This window comes from Aquila chrysaetos, chromosome 5, assembly GCF_900496995.4.
Source record: "Aquila chrysaetos chrysaetos chromosome 5, bAquChr1.4, whole genome shotgun sequence".
Taxonomy (NCBI): domain Eukaryota; kingdom Metazoa; phylum Chordata; class Aves; order Accipitriformes; family Accipitridae; genus Aquila; species Aquila chrysaetos.
In genome coordinates, this window is record NC_044008.1 from 49,580,373 (window position 1) to 49,595,250 (window position 14,878).

The window sequence follows — 14,878 nt, forward strand, 5'->3', positions numbered from 1 at the left end:
ACACATTTGTGTATGCAAAAAATAAAACCTCAACATACAAAGTAGTCATGCGAAGTAATTTTACAGCAAATGCTGACTTTGGCAGGCACCAGTGCTATATGCATATTTTTCCAAATGCACCCCACTAGCCTTTTTCTTTTCCTAAACTGGTCCTAAAACTTCCTTCAGAAAACAAAGATTCTGCACATCATAGCATTTTCTGAACTGCCTGTCAAGCAAGCACAGTTCCCATAGACTGCAAAGGAACTGCTAAGTGACCACACTTTAATGCCATTAAGCTACTGGGCTTCTGACAACCATGTGTTTGTGTAATGAATCAGTCAAATTAAAAGCGTGTGACAAAAATGACTCATGAGTAAATTCATCACCGCTGAGACTCCACTTCAGCACTCCTTCACCACTAGTCAGCTGAACTATGAAGATGCTTCCGCAACATGGCTGTTTGGCAGCAATTAGGTCAAATACTCCCAGCAACATGCAGCAGTGGTGCTGGCTCTGCATGTCCTCCTGGATTGGAGTAAGCTTCTGTACCACAAATACCTTTCTGATTCACAAAGGGAAGAAAAAAAAAAATTGCACACTAATACAGATAGCTTTCTTCTGGCTTTTTAGAAACTCTCTGCTTCAGAATGAATGCATGCTCAAGGAACCCTCCTCTTAGTGCAGAAAGCAAAATATGAAGACAAGCTGGGACTCTGAGCATTCAAACATCCTGTTTCATTTAGATGCTTCACTTCTTATGGAATATCAAAGTAGTCATTCATTCTCCTGCCAGAAGTTTCTCATTATGACTTAACTATAAAGGATTGCATCCACCTTTACAGTCAAATTCCCCCACCCCCGGACAGTTTGGGAGCCACAGAACCCTGACAGAGGGCTGACCACTGAGGAGCTACACATTCCTCACTCCCACAGGAAGACAGGATGAAGAACATCAGGACTATTGTTGAGCCTGGTCTTCAAAACACCAATAATGGGGATTCTACAGCTTCCCCACCTAGACTTTCCCAGTGCTTCACTACTTTTCCATACCTTATTTAAGTTTTCCTTGCTGTAATTTATGTTTAGTTCTTTCTCTGACAGCAGGCAGGGACAACACATGGGCACTGTACTATTATATTTACCCAGTGAAAGACATATCTTTCCCCTCATCTCTCTTAGTCTTTTAACAGTAATAGGTAAAAGGTTTCTCCAAAGTAATAGGTAAAGGGTTTCTCCAAAGAAGGGATGTTTAATTCTCCTTGAGATCCTCAAGAAGCAAAAGAAAAATGTCTTAATAGTTTGAAAAACAAAAACAAAACCAACAACCAAAAAAAAAAAAAAGAAAATAAGAAAATATGACTCTTCCACTTCAAAGCCATGAATGGTGCCAAGATACTTTCAGCACAAGACAAAATGTCTTTCTTCACAACCCAGTTTGTGAGCAGCCAGCTCAGGCGGGATAATCATTTTTACTGCCATATCTGATTTATTTTTTTAACCCCCCCCCTCATATTTAACACATGTTAAGTTCTGCTTAAAAACTGTTTTCCCTCCTGGTATGTATACAATAGTACAGATATGGCTGTAAAACCATAATTTACCTCGGCACTCTGTTCTAGTTGGCGTGCTCTGATATCCTATACGACACTGGCATATGTAGGATCCCTGGGTGTTCACGCAGTCTCCACTGATGCATGGATTCTTTTCACATTCATCAACATCTGGGGAACACAGACAATGTATTTTTATTAAGGCATTGGCTGAAAGTTATTCAGGTCTGTAGGGGTATTCTATTGTTTTGTAGCTGGAGAAATAGTGTGCTTCAATCTGAAAGGAAAGGGACACCACTGAATTCACAGTAAAAGGATCCCATGTTCTAAGCTAAGCAGGAGCTGGGAAAAAGGAGTACTCAAGAAGACAAGATACTGCATGTGCAAGAGGCAGAGGCCTTAATCTCACACCTCCACATTCCCAGCCCCACTGGAGAGACAGATAGTGACAGAACCAAAATCTTGCCTGTAAGAGACAGCTAATCATTGGTCCTATCATCAAGGTCTGGCTGAGTTCCAAAATCAAAGGGCTCAAGAGCCCAGCAAGATACTCCTGATGAGCTGAAAAAGGACTTGTAAATCCTACTAAGCCCAAGATCATGACTGCTTTTTTTTTTTAAACAAGAGGTCATTTGCATACTCAAAGAGCTGGTAGCATTTTAAAGAGGTTATTTTGAACCACTAATAAACACACTATAGTCATAGGTTAGTAAAATAAGAAATCCTTACTTCTGTATAATTTTGTGGCAAGTTACAAGTTTTGTTAAATACTGTCTGAGAGGCAAAACTGCTGTAAAAATAAGTTTGCAGTTGAAAGCAATTAGTTCTTGGAAGTCTATTTACTTGGGTTTTTTTTGGAGGGGGGGTTGTTTTATTTAAGAACTCAGAGTTATTACCTTGTGTGGAAAAGAATTTTTTTTTTCTTTAAAACAAAATTCCCCTCTGTGTTTTACAGCAGAAAACCACATACCAATGCATTCCCCTCTAACATCCAGTTGGAATCCTTTGTTGCACTCGCAGCGGTAGCTCCCAGGAGTGGGAATACAGCGCCCATTAAGGCAGAGATGTCGGAACAGTTGGCAATAGTCAGTGAAGTTCACCGGCAAAATCACTGAAATAACGGAGTTGGAAAAATATTTTAATAGTTCATCATAATCATTTTTTGTAATCTGCAACTTGTGCAGCATCTTCCGTTAAAAGTCAACATTTACCTTCCATCATAATGTGAATTACATAGTAAAATCAGCATTGGGAGAGAGAAAACAGCTCTTTGACTCTTAGAGATTTGTCCGAAAACAGCTAGCAACCACTGATTTTTTCATTGTGGCAAGTCTGATCCTATTTTCCTCTTTTGCAGGACAAAAAAGGACCGAGCTTGCTCATACCTAGTGGTAAAGTAGGTACGCAGCACTGCAGGGACTCTACTAAAAGCTTACAGTAGTAAAGAGCAGTCAGACTGATTCAGTTATCTGCGTTTTCACGGATAGCACAGTGAGAGGAGGGCAGGGATAAGCCTGGAAGGTATGCCTATATGGTCTTTGGCAGGCAGACATGAGCTGGCTGTGTCTGTGCTCCCAGCTGACCAGAAGCTGTGCAGCTACGTCAGTGCAGTGTCAGGCCTGAGTTAACATACTTTACCTCTTAGGCTTATTAGCTCAGCTTGGTGCTGAACCAAGACTAAATAGTTTCAGCTGGTGCCAGCTGCACAGAGTATGGGTGAATTGAGCTTGTGTTTACTTGCAAAAGAGTATGTGGCTATGCCAAACAATTTCAGGTGGCACATGCCTACTGCAGACTATATGAGCACGTAGTAAATTCCCTGAGCAAGGGGCAGAATAAAGAATGTATCGGTATTCTGCTCTGGCTTCCTCCTTGCTCTACAGAAACCTAACCTATCCATGTCGATCACTGAAGAAGTTCTTTCTTCATGTTGGGTCAGCCTCAGTGTCCAGCAAACTAGTATTTTTATTGGTACATTTCCTACCTGGCCAAGCGAGAGTGAGGAAAACAACCTGAAAGAAGCTGCTTTCTCCCAGCCAAGCTCTTTAATGTAACTATCACAACCTAGTCAAAGAACTATTCGCGTTCCTCAATGTTGACATGCAAAGCTCACAACAGCCTTAAAATAACAGTAGTGTAACTACTACAATACATGGGCCTCGGTACAGACAGTGAGGATGTAATTTTTTAATCCTGTCTTAACAGGGAAAATACTACCAATGAAGTACACTTGCTGTAAGATACATGGTAACCAGGCTATGATTAGAAGGATGTCCAGAGACTATACATCCACATAAAGTAAACAAAAGATACCACCAGCTGAAGGTAGCACGTTGCTCCTGAGAAATGCATGTTTTCAAAGCAGCTAAATGCAAATGGTGCAGGGAAAGGTTATTATTTCTTTCTTACCATGAGGTGGTGGAGCCCGAGATGGATAGACGATTTCTGGCTGTTGAGGAGGGTAAACACCAGGAAGGAGTGGTGGAGGCAAGACATCAGGACGGCCCGGAGGAAGGTCCGGTCTCGCTGGCAGCAGAGCAGCTACTGTGCACAATTTGCGATACTCATCTGAAACATGAAAATATGAATGCTGTCTTAGACTCTTCTAGCCTTTCCATTTAATCCAAATCTCCCCCTTTTTGCGGCGTTTCAGATTAGCAATAACAAACCTTAAATAATCTGGAAAATCTGAGCCTATATGTTTTATTCATAGTAACAAGCTTTGTTCTGTGAATTGAGTCATTAATCCACAGGAGGGTATCAATACTACTTGTCAGAAGGCTGCTAGTAAAAAGATACCATAACTGACATTCTGGATATGAAATTGAACAGTAAGGTGGGAACCTGATCTTAATCTACTTAGTCTTCTTTCAGGCAAAATCTTTGATGAGCTCAGTGGCAAGTTTACCTAAAGAAGGACTTTTGGACATGATCCCAAGTTAATTTAATACAAAGCTTGCCACAGAGTTAGAAAAACACTGAACACAGAAAAAAGCCCAGTTTCAACTGGATTTCTTAAAAGTTAACCTCCTAAAACAAAGAAATATAAATACAAGCAATGAGGCAAAGCCAATGAGAGAATGAATACACTATTTCCCTATGAAAATGAAGTTTGCTAATAAAAGCAGAAACCAAAATGAGGTGCAGTCTAAAGGGCGCAGACAAAGAGAAACTGAGTCAGATCCACACCAAGTTTATCCTTTTCCAGATGACGGGAAAATGATCTATTTTGCTGTAAGCACAGTCTACGCTGAGTGTTATGCATTCTCCTATTGTTTATCTCTATTAGTGGCATCTGCCCTACTACCCCACTTTTCCTCCTGCCCCCGACTCTTTTGTCTTTGGGAAGTGTGGGTTTGGAACTCGCAATCCAAAGAATGCATGCAGAGTATCACAATTAAAGACCACATTTCCAGCTGACCTAATTCATGTCCACAATTCATGTGTACACAAATAACTATTTGTGTAGTCAGTATCTTTGAACTTCAAAATTTTAAAGTTTATGGCACAATAGGGAAGAGGAATTATATAATGAAAACAAAATGCTACAGAGATGCATGAATTCCTGAAACAGTATAAAAAATGAGAACTGAAGAATAAATTCAGTGTTGGGAGAACTAAGCTGGGTATTTCAGCCTTCAACACGTCTATCTCACTTCTATTTCCACCTGTAAAACACTTTAGAAGCTCTTCCCGAATCACAGAGGATTTGTTAAATAAACATGGTAGCCTGACGTTCTGCTTTTCCTGCTTTTTTTCTGATCTTTGCATTTATTTTAATGCTTTTAAGCGATCAGTTTCTTTCATGTGTCACTGGATTTCCTTCTATTGTTCCTTAGAGTGATTTTAATCTTTAAATCATTCCCAAGAAGATTTTATTGTATTATGTACTGTATTTTGTTTATTTGGGTTTTTTTCTTAGCTCTTTATTTTGCCTGTTCATATGTAACCTGAATCTACTCTCAATCAGTGGTCTACCTGTAAAATAGAGACATTCAGAAGAAACAATGTCTGTGTATGTACATCCACAAATTCCAACATGCAAATGTTTGCTAATGACAGTGGTTTTAATAGCCAATTCTCTAATCACACATTCTCTACAACCCACTGATCAGTCTTTGTGAAAGAAACAATACTGTATTTCTTTTTTACTCTAGATTGGTAATACCCAATTATCCAAAGCCAATCCACCAGGAGCCTAGGCCTTCCATGCAAAAAAAAGTCACGGCCTTAGGGCTGCCCATTGGTTGAATGGAATTAGCACACATGAAGTGACTGCTAAGGCGAGAATTGAGCACACATGGCTGGATGCCTGAGATACCACTTCTAAAGTATTTATAGTGTCAATGGTAAACCTTGTCATTCCACATAAACAATTATTGCTGCGTTATGCAAAGAAATACAGTGCAAGCCTTTTTTATTGCAACTTTAATCTCCATGTATAATTTCTAGCAATAAACAGCCTATTTTATAGTAACATCTGGGTCTGCTGCCCACAATTGAAAATGCAACCGCTTGGTTACATTATGCAGCTAGTGCTCCACTTTATATTGCAGTAAATTTCCATTTCAGAGTTAGAGAGACTTTGGGCCACTGACAGCTCTGAATTCCTCATCTTGCTTTCTCAGGATATATTAAGGAATAACTGAACTTGATTAAATAATGACAGCAATACATGTAAGGCCTTTCAAAGAATTTCAAAGCACTTTGAAAAGAGTAATTTATAGTCTCAATTTATGTCCCAAGTCGGGGCGGGGGGAAGAAAAAAGTGGCATGTAACTATGATCTGGAAGACCTTGCATGAATTTATGAGTCAGGAAGTCCTGGGTTCTAGCACCTTCTCCACCACGTCTCAGTCTGTGGCCTTGGCCAAATTACTTCACTTTTCCACCCAGTTTATTCACCAGTCAGATATGAATAATTAGAAAGTATGTAAAGAAAACAGGGATTGTGTTAAGATTGAAAGCTTTCTCCTTGTCCTCCTATTTCAGACAAGCATCAATAGATTACACTATTTTGTTAGCATTGTTCTAGCCAGTCTTGGACATTTAACATGTTTAAATATTAATAATGAGATAGTGACAGAACCAGGAAGAGTCTTCCAAGAGTTCTGATCATAGATCTCTGCTCCAGTATTATGCAGTTTCACTCAAAGGATTAAAAATAATAATAAATGCTCCCATACATGACCTCTGACAATTTCTTCAGAGCTACACTGCTATAGAGTTATGACCCCCATTCCTCCCTAAACTCTGCACCTCCCTTGAGCTGCTCCCATCCACCCTTGTTTCTTCTATTATTCTTTTCTAAAGCATTTCACTAGGTCTCCAGTCCTAAACAATCTCAAAAAATCTTTCCTCCACTCCCTCACACTTAGTTTCACAATCTGCTCACCATCTTCTCTAAATTCAAATCTCACATTATCTAGGGATATCAGTACACAGGGAGGCGATAAAGTACAGCATATTTTGGTAGCAGACAGAAATCATGTTCTGTGTCAAACTTCAGGAAATAAATGGCACCTCAGAAAGCTAGACATAAGAGGAAGGAAACCCCAGTTTTCCAATGAGAATGAAACTGCAGAGGCAATAGGGATCTGTTAGAAGGCTCTGGCAGAAGGAACTTGAGTCTGAAGAAGATGTTGAAAACAAAATCTGAATCAGGTAAGGTCAGAATAACCAGGCTACAAAACATTAATTAGCAACAGATAAAATCCTTTGTTTATGCCTGCTTGCCCTAGCCTCCTAAGGGTCCTGAGCAACCTGCCACAGGAAGCTCTGCTTTGAGCAGGGGCAATCTCCCAAGGTGCCTTCCAGCCTTAACCATTCTGTGTAGGTCTTTAATGAAAAGATTACTGACAAAAGAAAATCACTGCCTAATTCAGTGTTCAACCACATTCAAAAGAATACAGGTGTATTCATACCGGTGGATCTGATCGGGCACATTTCAGGAGCGGTGGCTGCACCAGAAGACCAGCATCGGCCACTGTCACAGCAGCACTGCATTTTGGACAAAGGCTGGGGGAGCTGATTGCCGCATCGCCCATTGGTCAGAGAAGAGAAGCAGTATCCAGGACGCACATCTACCGAGAGAAAGAAATGGATATGTAATCATCAGTCCAATGAGGAATGTGACTTTCACAAAAGGGAAAGGTCCCATTTTTCTTGGTTGATTACATTATCGATGACATAGCACTTGGAACATTACAACAATCAGAAAACAAAAGGCAGAAAACCAGAAAAATCTAGATAATATTTGGGCTGCTTTGGATTCAGGTGTAACACCTCCTGTGAGAAAGCTGAAGTGAAATACGGAACAGCAATGAATTGAGGCAAAAATAGAACAGAAACATGTATTCAGTACATAATAAAATATGCTTTTGTGCCCCCAAACAAAAATTGCAGTATCATTTCTATTAAAGATAGTACCAGGTCAATTCTGTTCAAACTTTGATTTGAAAGCCACTGATATACAGCAATAAACTCACAGCATTGCAGCTCTCAAAGCATTAATTCATTTTCCATTAGTCATGGCTTCCCCAGCTGAAGTATGTAGTGATTTGACAAGATATAGGCTTGCAGGCAAGAAAGAGCAACATGGCTTTAACTGGTGCCATCACATTGTTTATGGAGATGTGCTGGCTTCCTGTCTGAAAAGGGTAAGCACGTGCTGTACAAAGAACATCCTGTACCCAGATTTCATACACTCAGCTCTAACAACATTGCACAGAGATCCCCCAGCTTAAAGATGGGAGAGAAAATGTGGATGGGAGCAAAATAAAAATAATAATAATAAAAAAAAAAAACTTGTGATACAATCTGAAGCTCTGAGCAATTGTTTCACAATATGTCACATTATGTCAAACTCAGTATAAGCTGTGGTGTGATTTGATGCTGCACAATAAACCAGACCAAGTTTTTTTCTAAAATATGCAAACATTTGCTGTCAAAACGTAGAGAAAAAAGTTGCAGATAGAACCTTACAAGAGCAGACACCATTCCCTAAAGAAGCAGTATCTCAGTTACCCAGGGCATGGTGGATTCATCTGTCTAGTAACAGTGCTTTCCAGAGTTTACTAGCTATTCTAGTGGATATTAAAAAAAGCAAGGAAGTTTCTTATTATTTTGAGGAAATTGATATATAGTGATTTGTTGAGAGAGTCTGTGATGGTTCTGCCTTTTATTAACTGGAACGCTGAACACGGATATTACTGGCAGTACAGCTAAAAGAGGTAGTTAGCCTTTGCCTCCAAACTTTAGTTAGTTCACTCATATTATCATATAATGGAAATCTGAAACAAAGAAAAAAAAAAAATCTACTCAGTTCTATTACTGGTCCTCCATTTTCTCCTGGTACCCAACTAAACTGCCAAAACACATAAGCTCCTTAATCTACCATTTTAAAAATCAAATAAAGCTCTGATGCAAACTGCTCCCCAGAGAAGGAACTGTTCTCCAGTATCCCTGGAGAGATATTCAGATGCTTGGTGTAATGGTAGCGTGGATGGTAAGGAAAGAAGCCCTCTAACAGACCCTATCATCACCCTCTGTAATTCATCCTTCTGAGTTTTGTTCAGTACCAAGTTTTGAAACATTTAAAAGCAGTAATGGGCAGAAGTGGAAAAATGATCTACATGGGTTCTGTGGAAGCGCATCATGTGCCATAAAAAGGTAAACACACAGCAAACATCTTTGTCTACCTACAGGTGCAAGAGCTTAACAAAAAGACACATAGTTTTCAGAAAAAGACAGTAAGCTTGTGAGAAAAATGCCAAATCTTTCCATATTCCTAATCAGAAATGATTCTTTTTTTCCTCTTTCAGTTTCTGTTCCAAATGGTAAAATACACAAATAAGGGCAAGAACAGCAGGAAACAACTTTTTTTACTGTTTAAGCTTTTCATATTTTAATATTTTTCACTAAAAAAAATATAGTATTTTGAAAAGGCAAAAGATCACCATGAAAATAACTTTCAAGAAAAATGTGCCTCTTTAAAAAAAAAAAAAAAAAAAAAAGAGAAAGAAAAAGAAAAAAGAAAAAGCCATCAAAAAGTAACACTGACCAAACAAATTTATGCCAACTGGAAGTATGGGCTAGCAGCTTGCTTTGTAGCACTCTTCATGTACTTGGGTTGAGATGTCCTGCTCTTGTTTCTGCTCTTCAGCTCTAGAAGATATTATCTTTGCTTTGTCTATTCTAATTTTTAAGGTTTGTAATAATGGAACTCCCAGTTCTTCCTTTGGCTGTTTGGCTCCAGTGCTGCTCCATTTGAGTCCCATAAGGGATACATTTCTCAGAAGCACTTCCTCATCTCTAACAGAATAGACACGTTCAGCCAACACTTTTCACTTAAGACAGGCATGTTGTAATTAAATCAAGATAACATGTTTTGCCCAGCTCAAACACAGATTTGGGCTCCGTTCTTGTTAATATGGCAAATATACAGTCTGCATATTAGACATGAATCCAAAATATCTGCAGATAATTAATAGTGCTTCCCATTTAGCACGTTTTGCCTTGGATATGAAGCCAAAATTTTAATGATGGCCCATAGTCTGGTGTATTACTTAACACAGCCTGTCATCTTTAAATACCCAATTCTTTAGCTAAACTATTTCAGCCTACAAAAACAGTGGGTAAAAAAGGCTGGAAAACTGCAGGAATATAACATGGGTGTGAATGTGGGGCAGTCCTGACTGAGCAATGACTATAACAAGTAAAAAGCAAATGGAAATTGTGCATCTCCAGAAATCTTTTGTTACAGAAAGGTGAATCTCCTTTATAAATATTAAGTACAAGCAGCAATCAATGATTTAATGATCCACAGTCATTCAGGAGCTATTAATCTGAAGCAATAAAAGCAACTCCCACTGGCATTTTAAGTGTACAGTATGGATCCAATCTACCAAAATGCTGTTATTGATAATGGAAGAAACATAGGTCATTTCTCACAACCTGCAGAAATAGAATGGCACCATTCAAAATGAATCATAACCCAAACTACTTCCAGATCTCTTGGGGAAGTTAATATCATTTGGTATTTTGACTTTTTTTTTTTCCAATTTTTTCCCAAATTATTTTCTACCAAAGGTACGAAACACAGGGTCCTCTCTTGAACCCCAGTGCTGGCACTGTGTATAAGCCTTTAAATAAACAAGCCCAAACTGAAAAAATAAACCTTTCATTTAATTCTCAAATGACAATAACTGCTCAAAATTCAGCACTGGCAGTGAAAAAAAATTACTGCGTAAAAATGAGGAAAAAAGAAAATTAAGTGATTACTTGACCTGCCTCAGAGCAGGCTGTATGCTTCCCAGAAGCAGTACGTGCTAACACTACTCTTTCATGGCTTTGGCACTGCAGTGGCAGTCATTCAATTCACACAGTCCTTTGGTTCCTGGTCTGGCCTTTGGAAGACAGGTTCTCCCCTGCCACAGTGAAAGCCTAAAAGAACAGCACTGCCAAACCATCAGTATCATGAAAGCAGATACAAATATCCCACACCCAGCTTATCACACTATTTCCTTTAATGAAAAATATCTGCATTAAGGTCCTAACACTTGGAATGAGGAAGAAGCAGCTGCTTGAGGTGATTACCTTCTTTCTCAAGTATATTTGCTTTTCTAAATGACTGCTGAATATAATATGGACTAAATCAAAGACAAACATGAGAGCAAGAATATCAAGGAGATGCATTAAACCAGTTCTGCCTATTTTAAGGTAACAAATATGGCATAACAGAAAAACTGTACTAAGAAAAATGAAAGGAAAGGTCACAACAAAGAGGGAAAGAGGAAACGTCCTACAAATGGAAAACTTATTTCAGAACACATATATAGGCACATGATGTACTTCTATATAAAAGAAGGATTTCAAGATCACAAGTTGAAATATGCTTCTGGTACACTGTTACCCATTTTAGATATTCATGAACATTCATAACACCTACTGTCTTATTATTTACAGGATTCTACTCACCTATGCACTTTAAGCCATCAGGAGCTGTATAAAACCCTGGAGGACACTTGCAGAAGTAACTGCTAACTGTGTTTGAACACTCTCCTCCATCACAGATTCCAGGAATGGTGCTGCATTCATCAATATCTTCAAGGCAAAAAGAGAAACAGGGGCAGGTTAGCTACATTAGTTCTGGCACAAGAATAGGTATTTTATAATTAATGATCAAATTCAGTGTGGTCTGAGAACTCTCCTAACTTATGTACTAGGGGCATAATCAGCAGTTTTTAATCAGGATCTTTTCTTAGGCATCTTATAAACACAACTGAAACAGCACCTAAGAAAATATTGTATCTGTAAATTGCAAAAAGCCAGAGAGTTTGTTTTACTGCTTAATAATGATGGATGAAAATCTTAAACTGCAGAGGGGATTTACAGACTGTAAGTAAAAGATAACCTCTCCAGTTTGAATTCTGCACACTAGAATTAAGAAAACTGTCACGGGACCTGTAGTGACCATAGCGATCGGGAGCTTAACTGTTATGTCTCATGGTATCTCCAACAGCACAGTGTCTCCTGGCACCATACTGAGGCAATGGTTCAATACTGACTCAAAGGGAAGCGTAGCACCTACTGAATTGCCCATCCTTCTTACTGCACTTAGGTTTTTCTTGGAAACCCCCATATAAAAGCATTGAGCAGCTAGATACTGTTTAACTAATGCAATCTGACAGGATTATAGCTCAAAGCAGGATGACTGCAGGCAACAGAAATTACCTATCCTGGCTTTCTCCCCTAAGTGAATGTTCTGAAGTTTCAACAGATTTGTAGACAGTAACTGAAATACCTACTGCAGAATTCAGGCAACGTCCATAATTCCCCTTAGATTTTGTCAGTGATTTTAAAATAGAAGTCTGTATCATGATTTTTCTTCACTAATGAATCTCAATCCATATACTGAATCATCATCATAGATACAATGCAGAAAAATTTTCAAAGTCTACAGAAAAAAACCTGACAAATATCTTCTTATACCTGATCATAGCTGCATACATGAACAGAAGGAACTTGAAGAGTTTCCTCCACAGCTAGGAGTTTATGTTACCTACAGTCATGTGAATAACAACCTATGCCAGTCCCAATTGCTCCTTAATTACCATCAGTAGCCTGCCTGTGATGTGTAGTTACTTTCCCCCTGGTTTCCAGTGACTGTCTCAACAATGCAGCTGTATCTACTTAGCCCTGCTCTCATCTACTAGGAACCTGGAGTCCAGCTGAGCTTAAAAACAGCTTGCTTTTTTCCATGGTACCTACAAGAAGAATCAACAAAGCAGAGCAGAAAGGGAGGTTATTCTCTAGAGTGATCAATGACAACTGCCTGTCACAGCCATCTACAATCACCCAGTTGCTCTCCCAATAGGGAGAATCCAACCAGAAATAATGGCATCACAGGACTCTATCCAACCTCTCCTCCAGAGATCTACAAACAGATAGACACATGGCTGTAATAATGATTTCACCAACCACAAAAATTTCTGAGATTAAATACTGCAACACCACCCAACACGCCAAGGCAAGGAGTGAATAATATCATAGTCATTAAAAGCGATTGGAGGAATTTAAATGTAACGCCTAAATTGGAATTTGGCCCCAACAGATGGGGAAACACCCAAAGTCCCACAGGACCGTTAATGAGCATTTTAGCAAGTAGAGAGGATCTCTGTTCTACTTCTCCTGTGAAGACGGTAATACAAAAATTAAGTAATATAAAAATTATCAATTCCTCTTCCCCTAGGTAAAGCATTGGATGCTCTAATACCTTTGTGGCCCCTTGCCTTTGCAGGAAAGGAATGGAGGGACTGGAGTAGCATACAGATAACCAGACCTGGCAGACCAACCCACCCTAAGCAGTGCAGGCCTTGGGCCCCCTATGCACACATTCTTCCCGAGCATCTTGCTAGCTGTCGTGATGTGGGTCACATTCCTCGCTTGGGTGTGTGAGAGGGGTGTGACTTTTTGTTCAGTGCTACTTCGAGGGTGTTGCCAAAGCCTCAAGTCCGAGTGCCCCGGGAGCACTGCTAAGAGACTTCTGGCTTCTGCTCCAGGATTATACTCCACAGGAGTCCCAAAAGTCTCAGTGACAAAAAATGTGGAAATTGAATTTTGGTCTGAATAAAGCCCTTAATTAACAGAGAAAAATGCAGTCGTAAATGGATCACATTCAAGCATTTTCTGACTCAAATTCACCAATGTTTATCTTACAGTCAGTGTTGCCACTGTTTATATGGACTCCGATCTTTTCAAAAGCAAAATCATCATTCTTTATTTTAGGGTTAAGCCTAACCCAAACAGTATTTCACTATTTATATTAGTGTTGACATTCATATAAGCAACATTGTCATTGTTACGTATGCAAGTTTTATAAAGGTAAGTATACTCGATGTACTCACAGACCTAAATGTCACTCCAGGAAAAATTACTCTCCCCAGTCACCACAAAAAAGTATTTACCTCAGCGTTAATACAACTGGAAGAGGAATGGTAATATGAAGCAGTGAAATAATGTAACACTTAAAATACAGTTTTCCACCAGCTACGCTAATAAAGAGAATTTTGGCCAACACACCTCATTTCCCATCTTGTTGCGTTGTCTCACTGCACCTGATGATTTCTATCATATTTATAAAAAATCTATATATTTAATGGGGCCCCTCTGAAAAAAACAGTACTTGTAATTCAGCAGGTAGCTCCCAGTTCTACTAAATCAGTAACCAAGGACACATTTCAGCTGCCAGAAGTCTTACTTGCTGGATAGGAAGTTAAAACAAGCACATGATCAGATGTTAATCATTATGTATTAGAATTAACTACAATTAATTACTATGGGCCAATACCTTGTCTTATATTGGAGATTTCAACTTAAAACTCAAAAGGATAATTTAAAAAAGCAGAATGGATATTCTGTTGTTACATGACTATGTTCTTAACTGTTGAATCACTATCCTATTTCATGCTGCTGGTATAAGGGTGCTACTTTTAATTCTTTGAATTCTATTAACACCTACACAGCTTTAATTAAAATTGCTTGGTACATGCAATATGAAGATGTACTGAAAGTAAGTCTCTGTCTGCTGAGGTTCAAAAATTTACAAGTATGAAATTGAAGAAAGAAAACTTCATTCTATCTTTGCAGCCAGGTGATCACTCCAAAGGGATTTCACAAGATGGGGCAGGAAATTTGTGGCAGGATTTGGGAACGAAACAAGATATTCCAAGTTCTTGGGTCCAGTCCCTCAGCTATTACCAAGTGCAGGGTCTGAAGGTGATTGTTGTTTGGGGTTTGGTTTTGGTTTTTTTTTGGTTGGGTTTTTTGTTTGGTTTTTTTTACATG

General features: G+C 39.0%; 1 protein-coding gene across 2 annotated transcripts in view; it reads right to left on the bottom strand.

Moving 5' to 3' along the window:
- FBN1 (fibrillin 1) overlaps positions 1-14,878 on the bottom strand; it is a 158,934-nt gene that overhangs the window by 83,400 nt on the left and 60,656 nt on the right. For both annotated transcript variants that reach the window (XM_030014786.2, XM_030014785.2), the window contains exons 9-13: positions 11,510-11,635; positions 7,456-7,614; positions 3,942-4,100; positions 2,503-2,643; positions 1,584-1,703 (exon numbers count right to left, since the gene is read on the bottom strand). In XM_030014786.2, the coding sequence (XP_029870646.1) occupies positions 1,584-1,703; positions 2,503-2,643; positions 3,942-4,100; positions 7,456-7,614; positions 11,510-11,635 (705 nt within the window). The remainder of the gene's footprint in view (positions 1-1,583; positions 1,704-2,502; positions 2,644-3,941; positions 4,101-7,455; positions 7,615-11,509; positions 11,636-14,878) is intronic.